This window comes from Silurus aristotelis (genome assembly GCF_946808225.1).
Source record: "Silurus aristotelis genome assembly, chromosome: 16".
In the NCBI taxonomy this organism is placed as follows: domain Eukaryota; kingdom Metazoa; phylum Chordata; class Actinopteri; order Siluriformes; family Siluridae; genus Silurus; species Silurus aristotelis.
The window spans coordinates 16,809,048-16,826,168 of NC_139589.1; the positions used below are offsets into that span (position 1 = coordinate 16,809,048).

General features: G+C 37.9%; 2 protein-coding genes and 1 long non-coding RNA gene across 8 annotated transcripts in view; 1 reads left to right on the top strand and 2 right to left on the bottom strand.

Moving 5' to 3' along the window:
- The window catches only part of fnbp1b (formin binding protein 1b), an 83,266-nt gene extending 78,587 nt beyond the window's left edge, over nt 1–4,679 (bottom strand). For 4 of the 6 annotated variants that reach the window (XM_083565129.1, XM_083565127.1, XM_083565110.1 and 1 more), the window contains exon 1: nt 4,511–4,679. In XM_083565129.1, coding sequence (XP_083421255.1) covers nt 4,511–4,534 — 24 coding nt within the window. In that variant the 5' untranslated portion in view covers nt 4,535–4,679. The remainder of the gene's footprint in view (nt 1–4,510) is intronic. The other 2 variants (XM_083565113.1, XM_083565122.1) reach the window with 2 other exon arrangements.
- A 3,209-nt stretch (nt 4,680–7,888) lies between these two features.
- Nucleotides 7,889–16,929, bottom strand: cdk9 (cyclin-dependent kinase 9 (CDC2-related kinase)). The gene is made up of 8 exons (XM_083565243.1): nt 16,796–16,929; nt 16,527–16,640; nt 12,465–12,546; nt 11,969–12,059; nt 11,597–11,763; nt 10,841–11,012; nt 9,130–9,278; nt 7,889–8,906 (listed from the first exon to the last, which is right to left on the bottom strand). The coding sequence occupies exons 1-8, from the start codon at nt 16,837–16,839 to the stop codon at nt 8,541–8,543; spliced, it is 1,185 nt and encodes a 394-aa protein (XP_083421369.1). The 5' UTR covers nt 16,840–16,929; the 3' UTR covers nt 7,889–8,540.
- Nucleotides 9,285–10,565, top strand: LOC310739405. The gene is made up of 2 exons (XR_014537384.1): nt 9,285–9,979; nt 10,017–10,565. It is a non-coding gene; the product is annotated as an uncharacterized lncRNA (long non-coding RNA).
- Nucleotides 16,930–17,121: the final 192 nt, after the last annotated feature.

The following is a 17,121-nucleotide window of genomic DNA, read 5'->3' on the forward strand; positions in this document are numbered from 1 at the left end:
TGAAACCAGGTCAAATATTATAAAAGAACAATGTGTAACTACCTGACAAACATAGTCTGGCAAATTCTAATGCATAAAATGTCACACATCTTTGAACTAATACAAAACTTAATTTGAGCAGAAAGGATACAAACTTTTTGGCGTTTTTTTCCATATTAGTTGATTTAAGGGAGAGGGAGGATAAAAAGGAGGGGGAGAGAACGATGACTGAAATTAGCCTGTGTATGTCTTGTTAGTCAGGAATTTTCTAATTCAGGCAGGTGGTGCCCTTAAACCAGGGTCACACATGTAACATGTGAATTAATTAGTTGCAATAGAAAACTTTCAGAAATGCTTTTGATGTGAACTGGACTTTAAATTTGGACTGCAGCAATGCAAGCAAAACAAATAAGCAGTGGTACTTTCAAAGTGTGAGTTGTGGTTCACAGCACCACAAGGCTGTTGTTGCGAGTGGGCCAGGCTACATTTTTGATTGAGAAGAATTTAACTACTGTATAAGGAAAGCAATAGCCAACGATAATGTTGGGCTGGGGTAAAATAGTGGTTGTTTTTTTTTTCAGATATTCTTCCCTTTTTAAAAAGTTGCTAGTATCTGTGCATCTATGACACTGTACAAACAGAGAGCAATTAGCTATTAGTGCAGTATTACACTGTAATGAAGTTTAAACTTGGGCAAGAGAGTTAAAAGAATAGTAATGACAGAAACCAACACAAACTACCAACTGACTTACAATTTGATTGACATGACAGTAACACACAAGGTTAGACTCTTGGTTAGACCTAGTTTTAAAATATTTTAAGGTTCAAGAATAAGTTTCAGTGTTGCCACTAAAGAAAATGTGTGTGTGTGTGTGTGTGTGTGTGTGTGTGTGTGTGTGTGTGTGTGTGTGTGTGTGTGTGTGTGTGTTGGACCAGAGCCAATGGGCATCCACAGCTTGGCAGACTGGGGCTTATGTCCCTGATGCATGATCCAGGATTTCTGTGTGTGTGTGTGTGTGTGTGTGTGTGTGTGTGTGTGTGTGTGTGTGTGTGTGTGTGCTTGTGTGTGTGTGTGTGTGTGTGTGTGTGTGTGTGTGTGTGTGTGTGTTCAAGGCTAATTCAGCAGAGCCAAAGAATTTCTTACGTGTAGTTATAAGTTCAAGGACAATATACACTTATACACATTATCACGTTGCATTTCTTATAGTAATACCAAGCATACACTGAAAATCATAATCACTGAAAAAAATGATATACAATAAAACATTGAAATATTTAATACACTGGGACCCCTGTGCTTCTTCTGGGCAGAGGTTAACAAAGATGTGTTTGTGCTCCTAAATTCAGCACTGCAAGTGTAAATGGAGACAATCCCATAATTCTGTTTACTAGATCAAACATTTTGGTCTAGACTGTGAACACAGAAACCACATAATACTGCACTAACTAACTTCATACTACTTTTTTCACACTGATATCACACATATACAGTTCAAATTTTTTATTAGAGATTTTGGTCATACGTGACAGAGAGAATGAATAAGAATGTGTTGTTTGTGCCACTGGTTTTGCTCTCTAAACCCTGTTAGCATTGCAACTTCTGTAGCTAGTGTCGAGTGGTTAAATGTGATTAAATACTGGACAGTGCCACAGCTCTGGCTTACAATAAAAGGCTGCAGAGCTTCAGGATCTGACATTGATTTGATCATATGTCCTCTGTACAGTCTCTATAGACCTGCTAAAGAGTCTCTGAGTATATTTTTCGAACAGCAACCAATTAGGTACTAGCAGTTGATAACAGGCCTGGAAGTAGTGATTGGAAAATATTATGACACTCTGGTTATCATGATAAATTAGGTCAAACTATGTTTTCAGCATAGTTTTATCATAGTATTATCAGAAGTCCTGTATCCAAATACAGAATTAAAAATGATTGTAGCCAGAAACAAGCATTAGATGTGTCTCATCTGTGCTGTGTTTCTCGTACAGACAGCTGGTTCACTGAGACCCTGATCATGATAAGACTGCGGTCATACATGACTTTTATTATGTGAAATTTCTTCAGAGACCTGCGGTAAATATGGGTTGGAAACTGGATATGACAATATTAAAATAAACAATCTGTTCCTGCTGTGACACCACAAACCATTCAGCATTTTTTAATGTTAATTTTATACTCATGAATTAAATAAATTATTAGATAAAATATATTAAATAAAATGTTGAAACACTGCTATCAGTGCTTTCTTTATTTTCTGAAGAGGTCACACTGTGACGTATCAATCATGTATTGGTCACATCTTCACGTCATACAAATTCGCAGGTCAGAGTTGACCAAAATTGAACTTTGAAATGCAGCAGAATGATGAACTTCTTTGCACCCAGCTTTTGTTTATGGTCTCTAGCATTCATATGTGTATAAATAGACAATGTCACTGGAACAAAAAGCTCAGTGTGAATGCAGCCATAAAGCGGTTACATAAAGATGAATGCTTAGTTATCCCACTCAACCCACTAAACATATTTTCATACTTCTATAAATTTTTCAGTGCTTTACTAACAAAAAAGCTAACTAAAACTAACTAACATTTCTTGTCTAAAAAAGATCTGGCAGTCTACACAAATTGGTCAAAACAGTAAAAATACTAATTCAATATATGAAAGCGGTTGTTATTAAAATGATGGTTATTTGGGAAACAGCTGAGTCTACCATCTTTTAAAACTTTAAAGGCAATTATGCCAGTCAAAGACAGATGCAGGTGACATTCATTTTACAATCAGATTAATGAACCTTTAAAAAACAGATGATCCGCTTTGCTCCTCAAATGGGTTTGCTTTTATATCAGATCCAGACAACTGCTACTCAAAAATGGCGCCTACTTATACAGTCTCTTTCTGGATGTGTTCCAAATGTGTTGTGCATTAATACAAGTCAAATAATGACAGGACAGGCCAGTGCAAAGACTCTAGAAGAATGTGAAGAAAAGAAATGATCGTCAAAACCAAGAATAGAATAGCCAGTGGTTTTCTTGAAGTGTTGCAAGTAATGACCCAGTTAACACAAATAAGAATGGTATAGCATGCTCAGAGTTAAAATCTATTTTTGCATTAATGCACAAGCACGCACGGCTTTCCAATTTCCAACAGCACAACATATTCGTTATTATTTATCAAGATCAAGATCATACAATGGTGATGTTTTAGTCAGTAGAAATACTGACTAGCAACTAAAGTGACTAAAGTAACAACTAGACACTGTAATGACTGGTGCACTACAAAGAATAACTTGAACCCTGTAAAATTGTGTATTCTGTCTGCCTTGAGAGCCTTAAACTGCTGTAAGATTTCTAACATTTTAAGAGGACTATATTGTGGATGTGCACAAATCCGGGTGCACAATTACAAAAATCCATCACAGGTGAAGACACGGAAAAAAGAAACAATTCTTAACTTTTAAGCATAAAAACATTTTGTCTGCAATTCTGATTTGGTTTCGCTCATCTTAACAGTTTAACAGTTGTCCAAAGCCTTGGCTTGACAGTTAAAAGCTGAATTGCATATGATAATTTTAGTGGGACATATCTGCTTTTTATATTTATTTTGATGATACTGGAGAAATATACTGCAATCCATTTTAGTGGCTTGATCAAATACATCAGAATTGTATGTACACATTTTATATTTCAGATCAGAGTGCTGAGGCAAAGTGTACACCTTGTAAATGTTCATGTTCCAGTAAAAGATGTAACATTCAGTTGTTCAAAAGCATCCATAACTACATAATACAATCTGGGGGGGGGGGGGGGGAATGCATTTTAACTTAGTAGATTTTGGATACTTATTAAAACTGATCAAGTCTTATATAATACAGTTTCCAATTTAATAGAAGAAAACTGCAGCCCCTGATATTAAATGTGCAAAGAAAAAGAATAGAAGTTTGTCGACAAAACAACACCAGCTTCCCGACATGCCATGCAATGCCACTGTTTTAGTTGGCAGAATAACTAACCGCTTGACTTCTGCCGAACGTGTAGAATGAGGATGGTAACACGCATGTGCACTGCGACCTGCTCAGCTCGCGTCCCTCAACGCATTTATTGTGTTCCTGCTCCTCTGCTCATTCTGTAATAAGCGCTCACAAACAACATGTTGAACGATCATCACTCTGATCATGTGAACCAGTAGGATACTGCAGTTCCCCAGTCATCTTCTCCTTCGCCTCCACCTCCTCCTCCTCATCATCATCATCCTCAGACAATTCCTGCAAGCGGTACCAGATCACGCGCGAGCGCCTTTCACAAATCAGGCCTTTCCCAAAGCCGATCGCGTCCTAAAGCAGACGACAGCAGATCGGCCCTCAAAGAGACAGCACACGCACACACACACACGCCGACAAAACTAACGGAATTGCGTGTGGCGTAGATCCTCCCAGGCAGCAGCACCGCCACAGCGCGAGCGGAGCAACGATGCGCGTGAATCCGCTGTTGCCTTCCGGCAGTCGGTGCGGTGTTTCAACAAGGAGGCGACTTACCCATAATTCAGTGCCCCAGCTCATGGTTTCAGTAATCCGGGGTTCTGTTACAGACGGCTTTCAGCTTTTAGTGCGCGCGAGCGAGAAAACTGGTCCGATGTGTATATGTTCTAGAGCGCGAGTGGGTGGGTGCTCTCTCTCTCTCTCTCTCTCTCTCTCTCTCTCACTCACTCACTGTCTCGCGTGGTTAGTGCGCCCTCCCCCACCTCTCCCTCTGCTCTGCTCTGCTCGTGTGTGTGTGTGAGAGCGAGAGCAATAACTCCATCTATGTACCTCAGAGTCCCACAGGCCAAATCCCAATTGGCCCCCTACTCTCTATGTACGTGCACCTTTTAATGTTAGAAAATAATATAGCCGGGCACAGTGTAGGGCACAAAATAGTAGGGAGCAAACTGTCCATCCTTTTCCCTGCAATAAAAATCTGCTATAAAACAGAACACATTCCCTTAGAAAACCATTAACATATACTGATTAGAAGATCAGTACCTGCCAATCTTTCCTCATGACGTACAGCTTTTCTTGAAAAGTCTACCTTGAAAATGGCCTTGTATATATAACTACAACCAAATACATTTTATTTTCGTTTTTGTGGAATGAAAAAAAAAAGCTATAAATCTAAGAGTATATTTTACCTAGTGCAGTTTGCTACAGATGCGGTTTGCAAGCTCTGACTAGTGTGCTCTGTGAACATCCAATCAAAGGACATCAAAATGCAATTATGCAGAAACAAAATGCATGTTACTGTACGCCTGCTAGATCCCCCATGTGTTATCAACTCTAAATCTGATTAGTTAAAGGAACTTCCTCATTCTCATGTATTTTAGGCTACAGGCATCTACACTGTTGATTCGGAAGGCCTCTAGGGAAATTGCTTTGACACTGCCAACACATGATGCCTAAAATATGATTGGTTAGAAACTCAAACCTAGTGGAAGCAGTGCAGCCAAGAGAAAAGCTATGAAATAAAGAGAGAGAAAAAAATAAAATGTTATATATATATATAAAACATACACATACATACATACACACACACACACACACACACACACACACACACACACACACACACACACACACACACACACACACACAAATCACAGTACCTCAGTTTTCAAGTCATGGTTCTGTTACATTTGGGACAGTTGGTGGAAGAAATGCAAAACAAAAAAACAAATGTAATTTTTTATGCAGTTTATAATAAATTAACATTTGTGATCATCATTTACATTTTTAAAACAATTATAAATAAAATGCCTGCTTGGTTAAATAATATGATAAATAATATTTTATTAAAAAAAATATTTACTAGAAAAAAATGGTGTGTGTGTGTGTGTGTGTGTGTGTGTGTGTGTGTGTGTGTGTGTGTGTATATATATATATATATACACAATCTATAGGGAAAAATTAAAGTATTCTCAAGAAGTGTTTAAGGCACAATGCATAGAGATTTAGGATATATAAATTTACAATATGAGATATTTACTTTGTATGTACAACTTTACAAATGTTAAGTGTTAAAAGATAATCTAGGATATTCTATGCATTACATTTATATAGTTTTAATCGTCCAGAGATGATTCAGAATGTACAGAGTGGATCGGAGCTGCATGATGATTATTAGTAGTAAAATAGTAAACATAGTGACCCATCAGTGTCCTAGGAGTGTAGTGTAGTTCAGTAGGGTAATAGCAAATGGACTTATTAGAATAAAAAAATCTTATGCCATGCTCTAATATTTAATAGAAAGCCTTCTTAAAAGAATTAAAATTATTATAACAACAAATGAGGAACTACTTCTGCAATAGGGTGTTTAACAAGCACATAGAATGTGATGGTCAGATGTCCACAATCATTTGCCTAAATACTATAACTAGTAAACTTTTTCTTTGCTTCCTTATTTAAAAGTAAAGGGCATACACACATAGATTCAAACACATCATGTCCAACGAAGAGTCACTTGAGATATAAATCAATAAGGATATTTAATAATCCTTGTTTCTCTCTCTGTCACACATCTGCTCTATTCTCTCTTCTCTCCTGAGGCTCCAGTGACCATGTCCATTTCTTCTTTTTTGGATCTGGCGAATTAATTCCTATACCCATGAGTCTTTTCCTTGTCACTGTTGCTATTTGGTTCTTTGTTAGGGATAAACGTACAGTTTAATATTTTAGAACTTCTTTATCGCTATAAAGCTACTTTGGGATAAGGTCTATTGTTAAAAGTGCAATACAAATAAAACTGAATTTAAATTTAAATGGAACATTGCTACATTTATAAATACAAGGAATAATAATGGTTCTCAAATTGGGCTCACGTTTTTTTCTTATTTGTTAATGAGATGTTGTAGTTATTAGTTTGATGTTCATTTAAATTAAATGGGTCTTTAACTAGCTTTAGTAAGTAAAATAGTAAAATAGGATGTGATCAGTGAGTAAAGAGACCGAATATCACGAATGATAGAACCAGAATCTATGAATAATAGAATTAAACAGATGGGATCATATAATAAATGTGTTGAGGAGGTCTCAAACAACTGGTCAAGAGGGCATACAGCCTAGTTATAACCAAATATAATGTTGGACTTTGGTTTTTGGGACACAGGCAGAATATTAGCAACAGACGTAGTAGTGGAGTCTTTAAAATAAGCTGATCATTTTTTATATTCAGGCATCTTAGGTCCAAAACACTGAGTTATAAAACCCTGGTTCTTTTTAGTGTTTGATAGAAGCAATCATTATTTATATAATTTATGAACCCAGGCATCAGTTTTAAAATGCTGCCCATTAGGTATTTACAGGGAGGGTAAAAAGTAACTAGGCATTAAAATTTAAAATAAACTCCATATTTCTAATACAAATTAGAAAAATTGTATATGTACTTTATGACAAAGAAAAATTAAAGCAAATCTATAAATTTCAATGCTGGCTTTAACTAGTTTCCTCAAACGGCCAGGAATGGAATGCAGTCAGTCTTCTGAAGGAAGCCGTTTAGGATTTTGCTGAGAACCTCCTGAACCTTGGATGAACCTCCGTGCATCCAAGTCTTCCAGTGTGCGAGGCATTGTCTTGTACATCTTCTTTTACACGGTGTGAGATCTGGACTTCTTGGGGGCCACGACGTCCCAGCCAACGTCCTGAGAAATGCTGCTCTAACCACGCACACACAGTAAGAGCAAAATTGGATGATGCACAATCCTGCCTGAAAATAAGATCGCCAAGTTTTATGGCTTTTAAAGATGGCCTAGTTACTTTTTACCCACCCTGTAGATAATGTTAATACAATGTATAAGTAATAGTAGTGCATTAAAAATTATTTTCATTCATCCAAAAGATGTGCTACTGCGCCACTTAGTGGCTTCAAGTAAATATCACAACACCTGCAGCAAACAGAGGTTTATTGGTGTTTCAATTACCTCAAAAAAACAAACAAAACAAACAGCATTATTTTTTGTAAAAAGTGATAAAAAGTTAAAACATTAACACATCCAAGGGTACAAACCATATGATAAATAGCTACATAAATTCTAAACATAATAAGCTAAAATAATACAAGGTATGTTTTGCACAATTCAGAATACAGGAAAAACTGGAATTTAAACAAAAGGGTGCAAAACATATAGTCTCAAATAGAGACTGTGTAATCATAATGACTGTTTTCTTTCATCTTTTCTTACTTGATGTGCAACTCATTCCCAATGAACCGCTGGTCCCACTTCAGTTAACAGACACAGCAAACCTGTTCTGTGAGCTAAGCTCCAATCCACAGCAATCCAAAATGTGGCAAAATGAACATGTGGATAAAGCAGAGATGTTCAGCGAGAGTACATCTGTATGATCAAAGACGTAATTCAAAGCATTGCATCTTGACATAACGAGACTATTGATTAGAAGATGCAGAGTGTCACGGTTTATTACTTTGACATCTGATAGTCAAATTAAATTCACTTTGCTCATCTCAGCTGGATCTCATGAATCATATCCCCCCCTTTAAAGATATGAAGAGATATAAAGTTGTTTGACATCAGAGTAATCAGAAAACCCGGTCAAACTCAGACTGGCTGGCTGTAGCTGGGTTGCGATTTTGATTGGCCGGCTGTTGGGGCATGTGACCGCGGCGCCTCGGGGGTGCCAGGTATTCGAACATAGATGTGTTGTGTGTGGAGAGCATATGTTTAAGGTCAGAGGGCATGGGGTCAGACCAGAAGAAGTCGTGGTTCAGAGCGTCGTCACTGTCCACGCGCTGCGCTGGGTCCAACACCAGTAGCTTATCGATCAGATCAAGAGCGTATGGGTCCTTAACATACGCCTTCAGGCGCTCTTTTACCTTTCGTTTTTGTCCCTTAGGTAACTCCATCTTCTGGTACAGCTCATATTTTTTATCCACACCAGGCCATACCTGAGAAAGAGGAAGTAGGTGACATTCAGAGATTCGGTTCTTTGTTCCTTGTACATAAATAATTCTATAATAAATATTAGCTTAGTCTTTTCGTGTATATTGTTGACAAATTACCTTTTTAATGTAAACAGTAAAGCAACAGTTACTACTAGCAATGCCAAGCAATCAGTGCTGGAAAGCAAACCCACAATAAATACGCAATAAACATGCAGAGCTTCATTACTTCTGCTGTAATGGAGCCACACAGCTGGCTGATCAGAGTGAGTTGGTGCTGTTCTGTGTTTCCTTGCATGATGGGGCTCCTGGTCCACATTTCTGCCATGATACACCCTGCACCCCACAGATCGATGGGTGGCCCGTAATCACGCTCTCCTTAACAGACACACATGAACAGACACACATGCAATGCAATTTACAGTGGAACCCAGTTATGTCGACAGCGTAGGGGGGTGCCAAAAAGCGTAGAGATAACCAATGATCGAGATAAACGAAAACCAATATGGCGGCAATATATTAACGTGCTTGAAATGTCTTTATGTACATGATGTGCGTTATTAAATGAGAATGTACATGCACATGTTTTTGGAGATTTTTTTACACAACAGCGTTCCCGCGATTTGTTTGATGAAGGCATGCTATAAAAATGTACATAGATGTTTGTTAAGAACAAAAGGCATAAGTGCACCGACTAACAGCAGAGATTTACCAGTATACAATACAAACCTTTATTATATTCTCCAACATTGCAAACACAAAGATCATTCACAAAATCACAAAAAACGTGCGTGGTGTAGTTCGTTTTTACAAAAAGATAACCAGTGTCAAAATTAAATTCTCGAGTCATTTCACTCTGACACACAGCTCTGAAAAGTATCCTACACCTGTAGCGTCTGTAAGGCTTGATTTTTCCGCCACTTCCGTGAGTTTTTGTCTGCGGCTGCACGGTGCCATCTCACTACCGTATTTTCGCGTATATAAGATGCACCCTGGGTGAGGGGTATGTAAAACTTTCTATAAGACGCGTCTTATATACGCGAAAATACGGTAGTGAGATGGTGATGTGGCAAAAGCCGGTGATTGGTCATGGGGATCAAGATAACCGACGTTAAGTGGCAAATTTGCCCCCCCTTGTGCTCGAGATATTAGGGTTCATCGACATAAAAGAATCGACATAACCGATTAAAAATGCTAAGACAAAGCGAGAATTTGGCGGTTCCACTTCAAAAACGTCGACTTAATAGGGTTGGCGAGTTAACCGAGGTCGAGATAAGTGGGTTCCACTGTACATAAATACACAAAGTTCATACTTGCATAACATGCAAAGCCCACTTTTGCAAACTAACCCTAGATTTTTCTTGTTTATTGTGACAACTGGCAACAATGTCAAATTAGATGAGGCTGATGTTCAAAACTATCAAAAATATCTGGATAGTTGCAAGTCGTCCAATTGCCACAGAATAATTCATTCTTTCAAAGTGGACTTCTCTAATAGAGCACTGTGAATCTGTGAAAGGAGCCCTCATCCCGAACATGTTGATAAAAATGCAGAATTTTAGCTTTAACGGTAATATGTAATTAATAAATCATGAGCTGTGGTTATTCTATATAGCTGTGGAAGTGAATAGCACCAATGATTTCTTCATCATTGCACCACAGCAAGTGAACACACACACACACGCACTTCCTTTGTAACTTAAAAGTAAATATCACTGCAGAACTCTTACAAAAGTTAAAACAAATTGTGTTTTCTATCCTCTTGTGAATTTGGTTAGGATTCACTTGCATGCCTGTATACCACATACAATTTATTTATTTTTAGCTCTGATGATGGTAAATTTTCATGAATGTAATTAATTAGTTTAGTAGTGTATGGACATGTTATTGATTTAATTTTTGCTCTGGTACAACTTATGGTTCTCTAACTCAAATCTCACCCAGCAGGAGCTCTGGAGGTCTGTACCACAGTGTCACTACTCGGTTGGTATAGCGATTGCCCTGGCTGTTCTTTGCCAGGCTGAAGGCTCTTGCCAAGCCAAAATCAGCAAGTTTTAATACACCATCCCTTGTGATAAGCACGTTTGCTGCTTTCATGTCTCTGTGCAGGATCTAAAAACAGGAAGGAAAAAAAGGGGTAATTATGGGTGACAAATACCACAAGCACCAGAACAGTTTCAGTACATGTTGATTCTACACGTCTCTGGAACTTTCTTCTACATATGACTACCACATGATATGACCACAGTTAGTGTTTTAGTCCCACAGTCTAAGGGGGAGGAGGCCAAGTTTTCTTTTCACTGCTATATACTGTGTATATAACAAATAAAATCATGAATAGTGAAAATTTGCCCTAAAATCTAAATCCAAGGTGCTCAAATTTGTTGTGAACTTTAAATTGCAGTGATTGTTCCCTGAAGGGCATCTGAATACATTCTGAATGCACTGCATAGAAATACACTCATATAGTATAGAACTGTATAGAAATGTCACTCATGCGGCACCATAAAATTATTTCCAAAAAATCTGCCATGTTGATTTTCATATCACATATGTTAACATATGTTAAAAAACAAAACAAAAAAAACAACACATAAAAAAAAGCATATTTGACATGTACAACTGCCCCAAAATAAAAATCATGACATCATTGAAAATTACCCACTACAATAAAGAGAGTAATAAAAGATTCTAACCTTGTTTCTGTGGATGTAGTAGAGTCCGTTTAGCAGCATTTGCATGACTTTTTTAATCTCGGACAGCGTGAATTTAACGTTGGCGTTGCTAAGCAGGCCGGCAAGATCGTGCTCGCAAAAGTCAAACACCAGGTATATGCTGCCCTTGTAACGGTTAAACTGTGTGGCTGCACAACACACACACCACATACTTAATTATATTTACAATAAGATGCATCTATTAGGCCAAAAAAATTCAGGGTTATTAATTATTGTTATTAAACAACAAATGCTTATGTTCTAACTCTGAAATTCCTTATTTTTAAACACATTTTGAAAAAGAGTTTTAGCTCCAAATATATTACAATTAAAGAAACCTAATGAAGAGCTTACCTTTTGTTCGACAGATCTCAATTAGATTTACAACATTCTCATGCTTCAGAAGCTGAAGTATCTTGATCTCTCTTAGTGCAGTGATGGGAAACTGAAAAACACAAGATACTGATATTTACACAGAACATGATGGAACAGAATGCAAAGCGAAATGCCTGTAGATTATTTTACTTGAAATGATTTCACACTATTACTTCAATAAAAAATGAAAAAAAATGCATAACTTGAAAACTATAAGCAGGAGCAATTACAGAAAGTTTGTTATTACTAATTACTGATTTTAAAAACCTGAACGGTATAATCGGGTTGTCTATCCACAAGCATTAAACTGGGTTCCAGTCATTCTAACTGAGTTACAAGTTAGTTGATCATCTGCCATGTCAATCTAATCAATAAACATGGTGAATTAAGATGGTTCTTCAGAGGAAAAGGAATAATGCCAGCATCAGAAAACAAGAAATTCAGGATACAGCCAAAGCTCCGCTCTGAGACTTACCCCTTCTTTCTCATTTTCCATAAGCACCTTCTTCAGAGCAACTTTTTTGCCAGTCTGCCTATGTTTGGCCTTGAACACCTCCCTGTAGAAAGCAGATGAACATTGAGAGGAGTCGAATTTGAATCAGGTTCATTGGCCAAGTGTGTTGACATACACAAGGAATTTGGTTCCAGCTAACTCTGGAGAGTACAAACATAAATAAAACTATACATGCAAAATATGAATGCAGAGGCAATGAAATGCAATGAGATTTTCCACTGGATAATTATTTTAAAGTTTCAGCTGGCAACAAGTGATTTAATCCTAACTGATGCATTGAGTACCTTCTCATTTCTAAGAAAACATATCCTGTGGTCATGGAAAACATTGCTTGATGCATGTCAGTAACTTGACCCTTCAGAAACAGAGTAAAGAGAACTAAGGAGATTGCTGAAGCATGGTAAGAAAAAAGGCAGATGAAATGATGCACAAATCATGCCTCTACTGTACAAATCTATGTGGTATAGTCTGGGGTTACTTTAGTTGGTCAAGTTTAAGCTCAGCAATAATATGTGCCCAAAATGAGGTCAGCTGACCATTGAATGACCAAGTTTTCTTTCCCTCTGATGACACAGGCATATTCCAAGATGACAATGCAGGATTCATCAGGCTCAGGGAACATGAGACAACATTTTCACACGTTGTTTAGCCACCACAGAGTTCAGACTTTAAACCTATTGGGGATATACAGGATGAGATGGAAAGAATTTACACAGCATTTCGAATCTCGTATCATCAATAAATATTTTGGTGAAAAGCGTAATGCAAATCTGGAGGGAATTAAATGCTTATCAAAGCGATGGCACAACTGGCTGCCATAATCAAAGCAAAAAGCAGTCCAATAAAATATAGGATTGTGTTTGTGTGAATGTCATTAAATGTATTGTATCTCACAAAAGTGAGTACACCCCTTACATTTCAGCCACATTTATTTAATATATATATATATATATATATATATATATATATATATATATATATATATATATATATATATATATATATATATATATATGAATATGAATGAAAGAGTAGTCAATGTACAGCTTGTATAGCAGTAAAGATTTACTGTCCTCTAAAAACCTCAACATACAGCAATTATTGTCTAAATAACTAGCAACAAAAGTGAGTACACCCTAAATGAACATGTCAAAACTGTGTCCAAAGTGTTAACTGTGTCAATTTCTTTTGTAAAACAATTCACCAGAGACACATGGCACTTCTCCACCTTCTGCTTGAGGATGCCCCACAGGTGCTCAACAGGGTTCAGGTCTGGAGACATACTTGGTCACTCAATCACCTTCACCTTCTTCAGCAAGGCAGTTGTCATCTTGGCAGTGTGTTTGGGGTCATAATTATGTTGGGAATTGCAGTTCGTCCCAGTTATTGAAGGAAGTTGTTCTGCTTCATGTCACAGTAAATGTTGGAATCCATGTTTCCCCTCGATAAACCGCAGCTCCCCATAACAGCAGCCCCAGACCATGATGCTACCACCACCATGCTTGACTGTAGGCAAGACACAATTTTCTTGGTACTTCTCTCCAGCGGGTCACCACACATGCTGGAAATCATCTGAGCCAAACAAGTTTATCTTAGTCTCATCAGACCACAGGACATGGTTCCAGTAATTCATGCAGGTTGTCTTCAGAAAACTGTATGTGGACATTCCTGTAAGCCTGCTTCAGAAGAGGCTTCTTCCTGGGACAATGGCCATGCAAACAGACATGTTGCAGTGTGCTGCGTATGGTCTGAGCACTGACAATCTGACCTTCTGCATCCTCTAAGTCAGGGGTGTCAAACTCAAATTCACAGTGGGCCAAAATTAAAAACTGGGACGAAGTCACGGGGCAAACTCAATATTTATTAAAAAAATGACTGCGATTGTGCATGTTTTCCGTCTCTCCAGATGTGTAATGTTGAACCTTTTTATATGGAAACAAACTTAAGTTTTGCATAAACATTAAATCTGGAACAACCAAAGTTTAATATTATACACATAAGAAATTAAATTTAAAATAAAACACACATCAGTGGTATTCCTTTCTCATTATCTCATTATCTCATTATCTCTCTCTCTCTCTCTATCTATCTATCTATAGCCTTTCGAATTTCTTTTTAATGTAAATCATTTTTCACAGGCCAACAACAAAACAACCAAAAATAATAATAATTTCCTTCAATTTAAAAAAATAAATAAAAACAATCTTTCAACCATTAACAGTTCATGCCTTGGAGTAGAAAAAGTGCATAAAGACAACATTCATTCAAGCTCAGTTTGCTACACTCTGATTGGTTGAAGTCAGATACCTGCATCTCTTCTTAGATACCTGGCATCATGTCTGGGTTTAGGCTCTGAGCTGAGGAAATCCTCAGGATTGAGTGAAGGTGTTCATCAGTGATACTCCTGAGTGGTGTTTTGTTCATCTTCATTAAAGAGAACAGTTACTCTCACACAGATATGTGCTGCCGAACATAGAGAGCGTGTGAGCAGCTTGGGCACGGAGTTGGTGCAGTGTGTCGGGGAAAAACATGGAAACTGTGCAGCACACACACAGTCGTACTTTGACTTGAGCGTGTCTCTACACTGGAGTTCAATCAGATCCATTTGGACGCTTTCCACGTCAACCACAAACGGATTACTAAACAGTTCAAATCTGCATTTCTGGGCTTCAAAGTCCGCAAATCACCGGGTAAATTCAGCGCTGAGTACGTGGAGTTTTTCAGCTTGACGTTTTTCAGCGGTCTCGAACTGACGCGCCCGCGCACTAACAAAGCATTTTGGGATTTGTAGTATTAGCGTTGTATGCGCTATACACTGGTGGGCAGCTCTAATACACATTTGATATGATCTAGCGGGCCAAATATAATTTAGATTTAAAAGATTTGGCCCACGGGCCTGAGTTTGACACCCCTGCTCTAAAGCAATGCTGGCAGCACTCATGCGTCTGTTTTTTGAAGCAGCTTCTGTACCTGAAGCACAGCACGAGGACAACTTCTTTGATTGACCAGTGAGAGGTCTGCTCCGAGTGGAACCCATCTTGGAAAAAACACTGTATGACCCTGGCCACTGTTCTGTAACTCGGTTTCCCTGATCTTTTTATAGTCTAGAAAATCTTTGTGGAGAGCAACAATTCTAATTCTCAAATCTTTAGAGAGTTCTTTGCCATGAGGTGCCATGTCGAACATCCAGTGGTCAGTATGAGAGAATTGTACTCAAAGCACCAAATTTTAACTGCTCTAATAGAAGATACACAAATTTGTATGACCCTGTCAAGCAGACAAACACATGAACATGAGAAGTAGGACATGCTGCTTTTCATGGTTACACCCAGTTCCCCTTCAGGAACTCGAGCTGCGTCGAAACGCTGTGGGAATGCCCATAGCGTTTCGACGCAGCATCTCGTTCCCTCTGGGAAATAGGGTTACGTTCGTAACCTAGAGACGTTATCACCTAATTTTTTTTTACTTAATTTTGTTGCCAGCTATTTAGACAATAATGGCTGTATGTTGAGTTATTTTCAGAGAGCTACTCTAAAATATATCCAAGTTTCATTTCAATAGTATTGTCCCTTGAGAAAAAATACTAAAATGGTTGCTGACACACCCCTGAGGTTCACAACAAACATTTCAGTACACAATTGTCTCTGACATGCGCACATGCCAAATAAAATAGATCTTTAGCATCAAAGACACAAACCCGCAAAACACATGGTTTAATTAACAGTATACATTTATAGTCCTCGAGCATCCTTTTAGAGAGTATTAATGCAAAAATATACCATAACGTACTTGTTCAGGGACTGCCAAATACCATATTCCAACAATAAACAAACAATATATTCAACGCAAAACTAAATATGACTAAAGAACAAATACAGAAATAAAGAACCCTGCTGTCCCTCATGCCCTATCGGCTAACGAGCTACATAATCACAACAGTTCCCCAGATTAGACACAACTGCGCTCTGTATGACTATAAATAAGCTTAAAAGCAATTCATCGTACAATAAAAAGTATTTTTACCCGAATGTGCCTTGGCCGATCTTGGCGAGCTTTTCGTACTTCGAGAACTCGTCGCAAAAAGGAAACTCGACGCCATCGTAATATTTGGACATGATGGCGGTCTCCCGGTCCGGTCTGGAACAACGCATACAGTAAACGTGGGGAGTGTGTATGAGTTATTACCCATTTTAATACAAAAAAAGAATAAAGCAGATAAGGTACACAAATAACGAAGACTTTAAAGGAGCATGTGTTAAAAAAAAACACAGAGATAATTAATTTATTCGTACTTATCACCGGCCACCGCCGTGCTTCCTGTCTTGTCTCGCTGCATCGTTGTTCTTCTTCTGTGGTACAAACGTAGGGAAAATGTCAGCTGCAGATTTCCTCTACGTTTTTTTCTACGAGGGGATATAGGCGTTACGTACATTTTAGTATTAGCGACCCCTTCTGGGCAGTGGCAGAAATGTCAAAATCACCCTCATAAATACGTTAATTAATACGTGATAATGTTTTCTTTGCACTGATAATCAGAGGTGGCTTTTTTGTTTAAACGTGTTTTGATGAATGTCTCCTTTACTTAAATTTTATTTACATTTTTTTATATTCATTTACA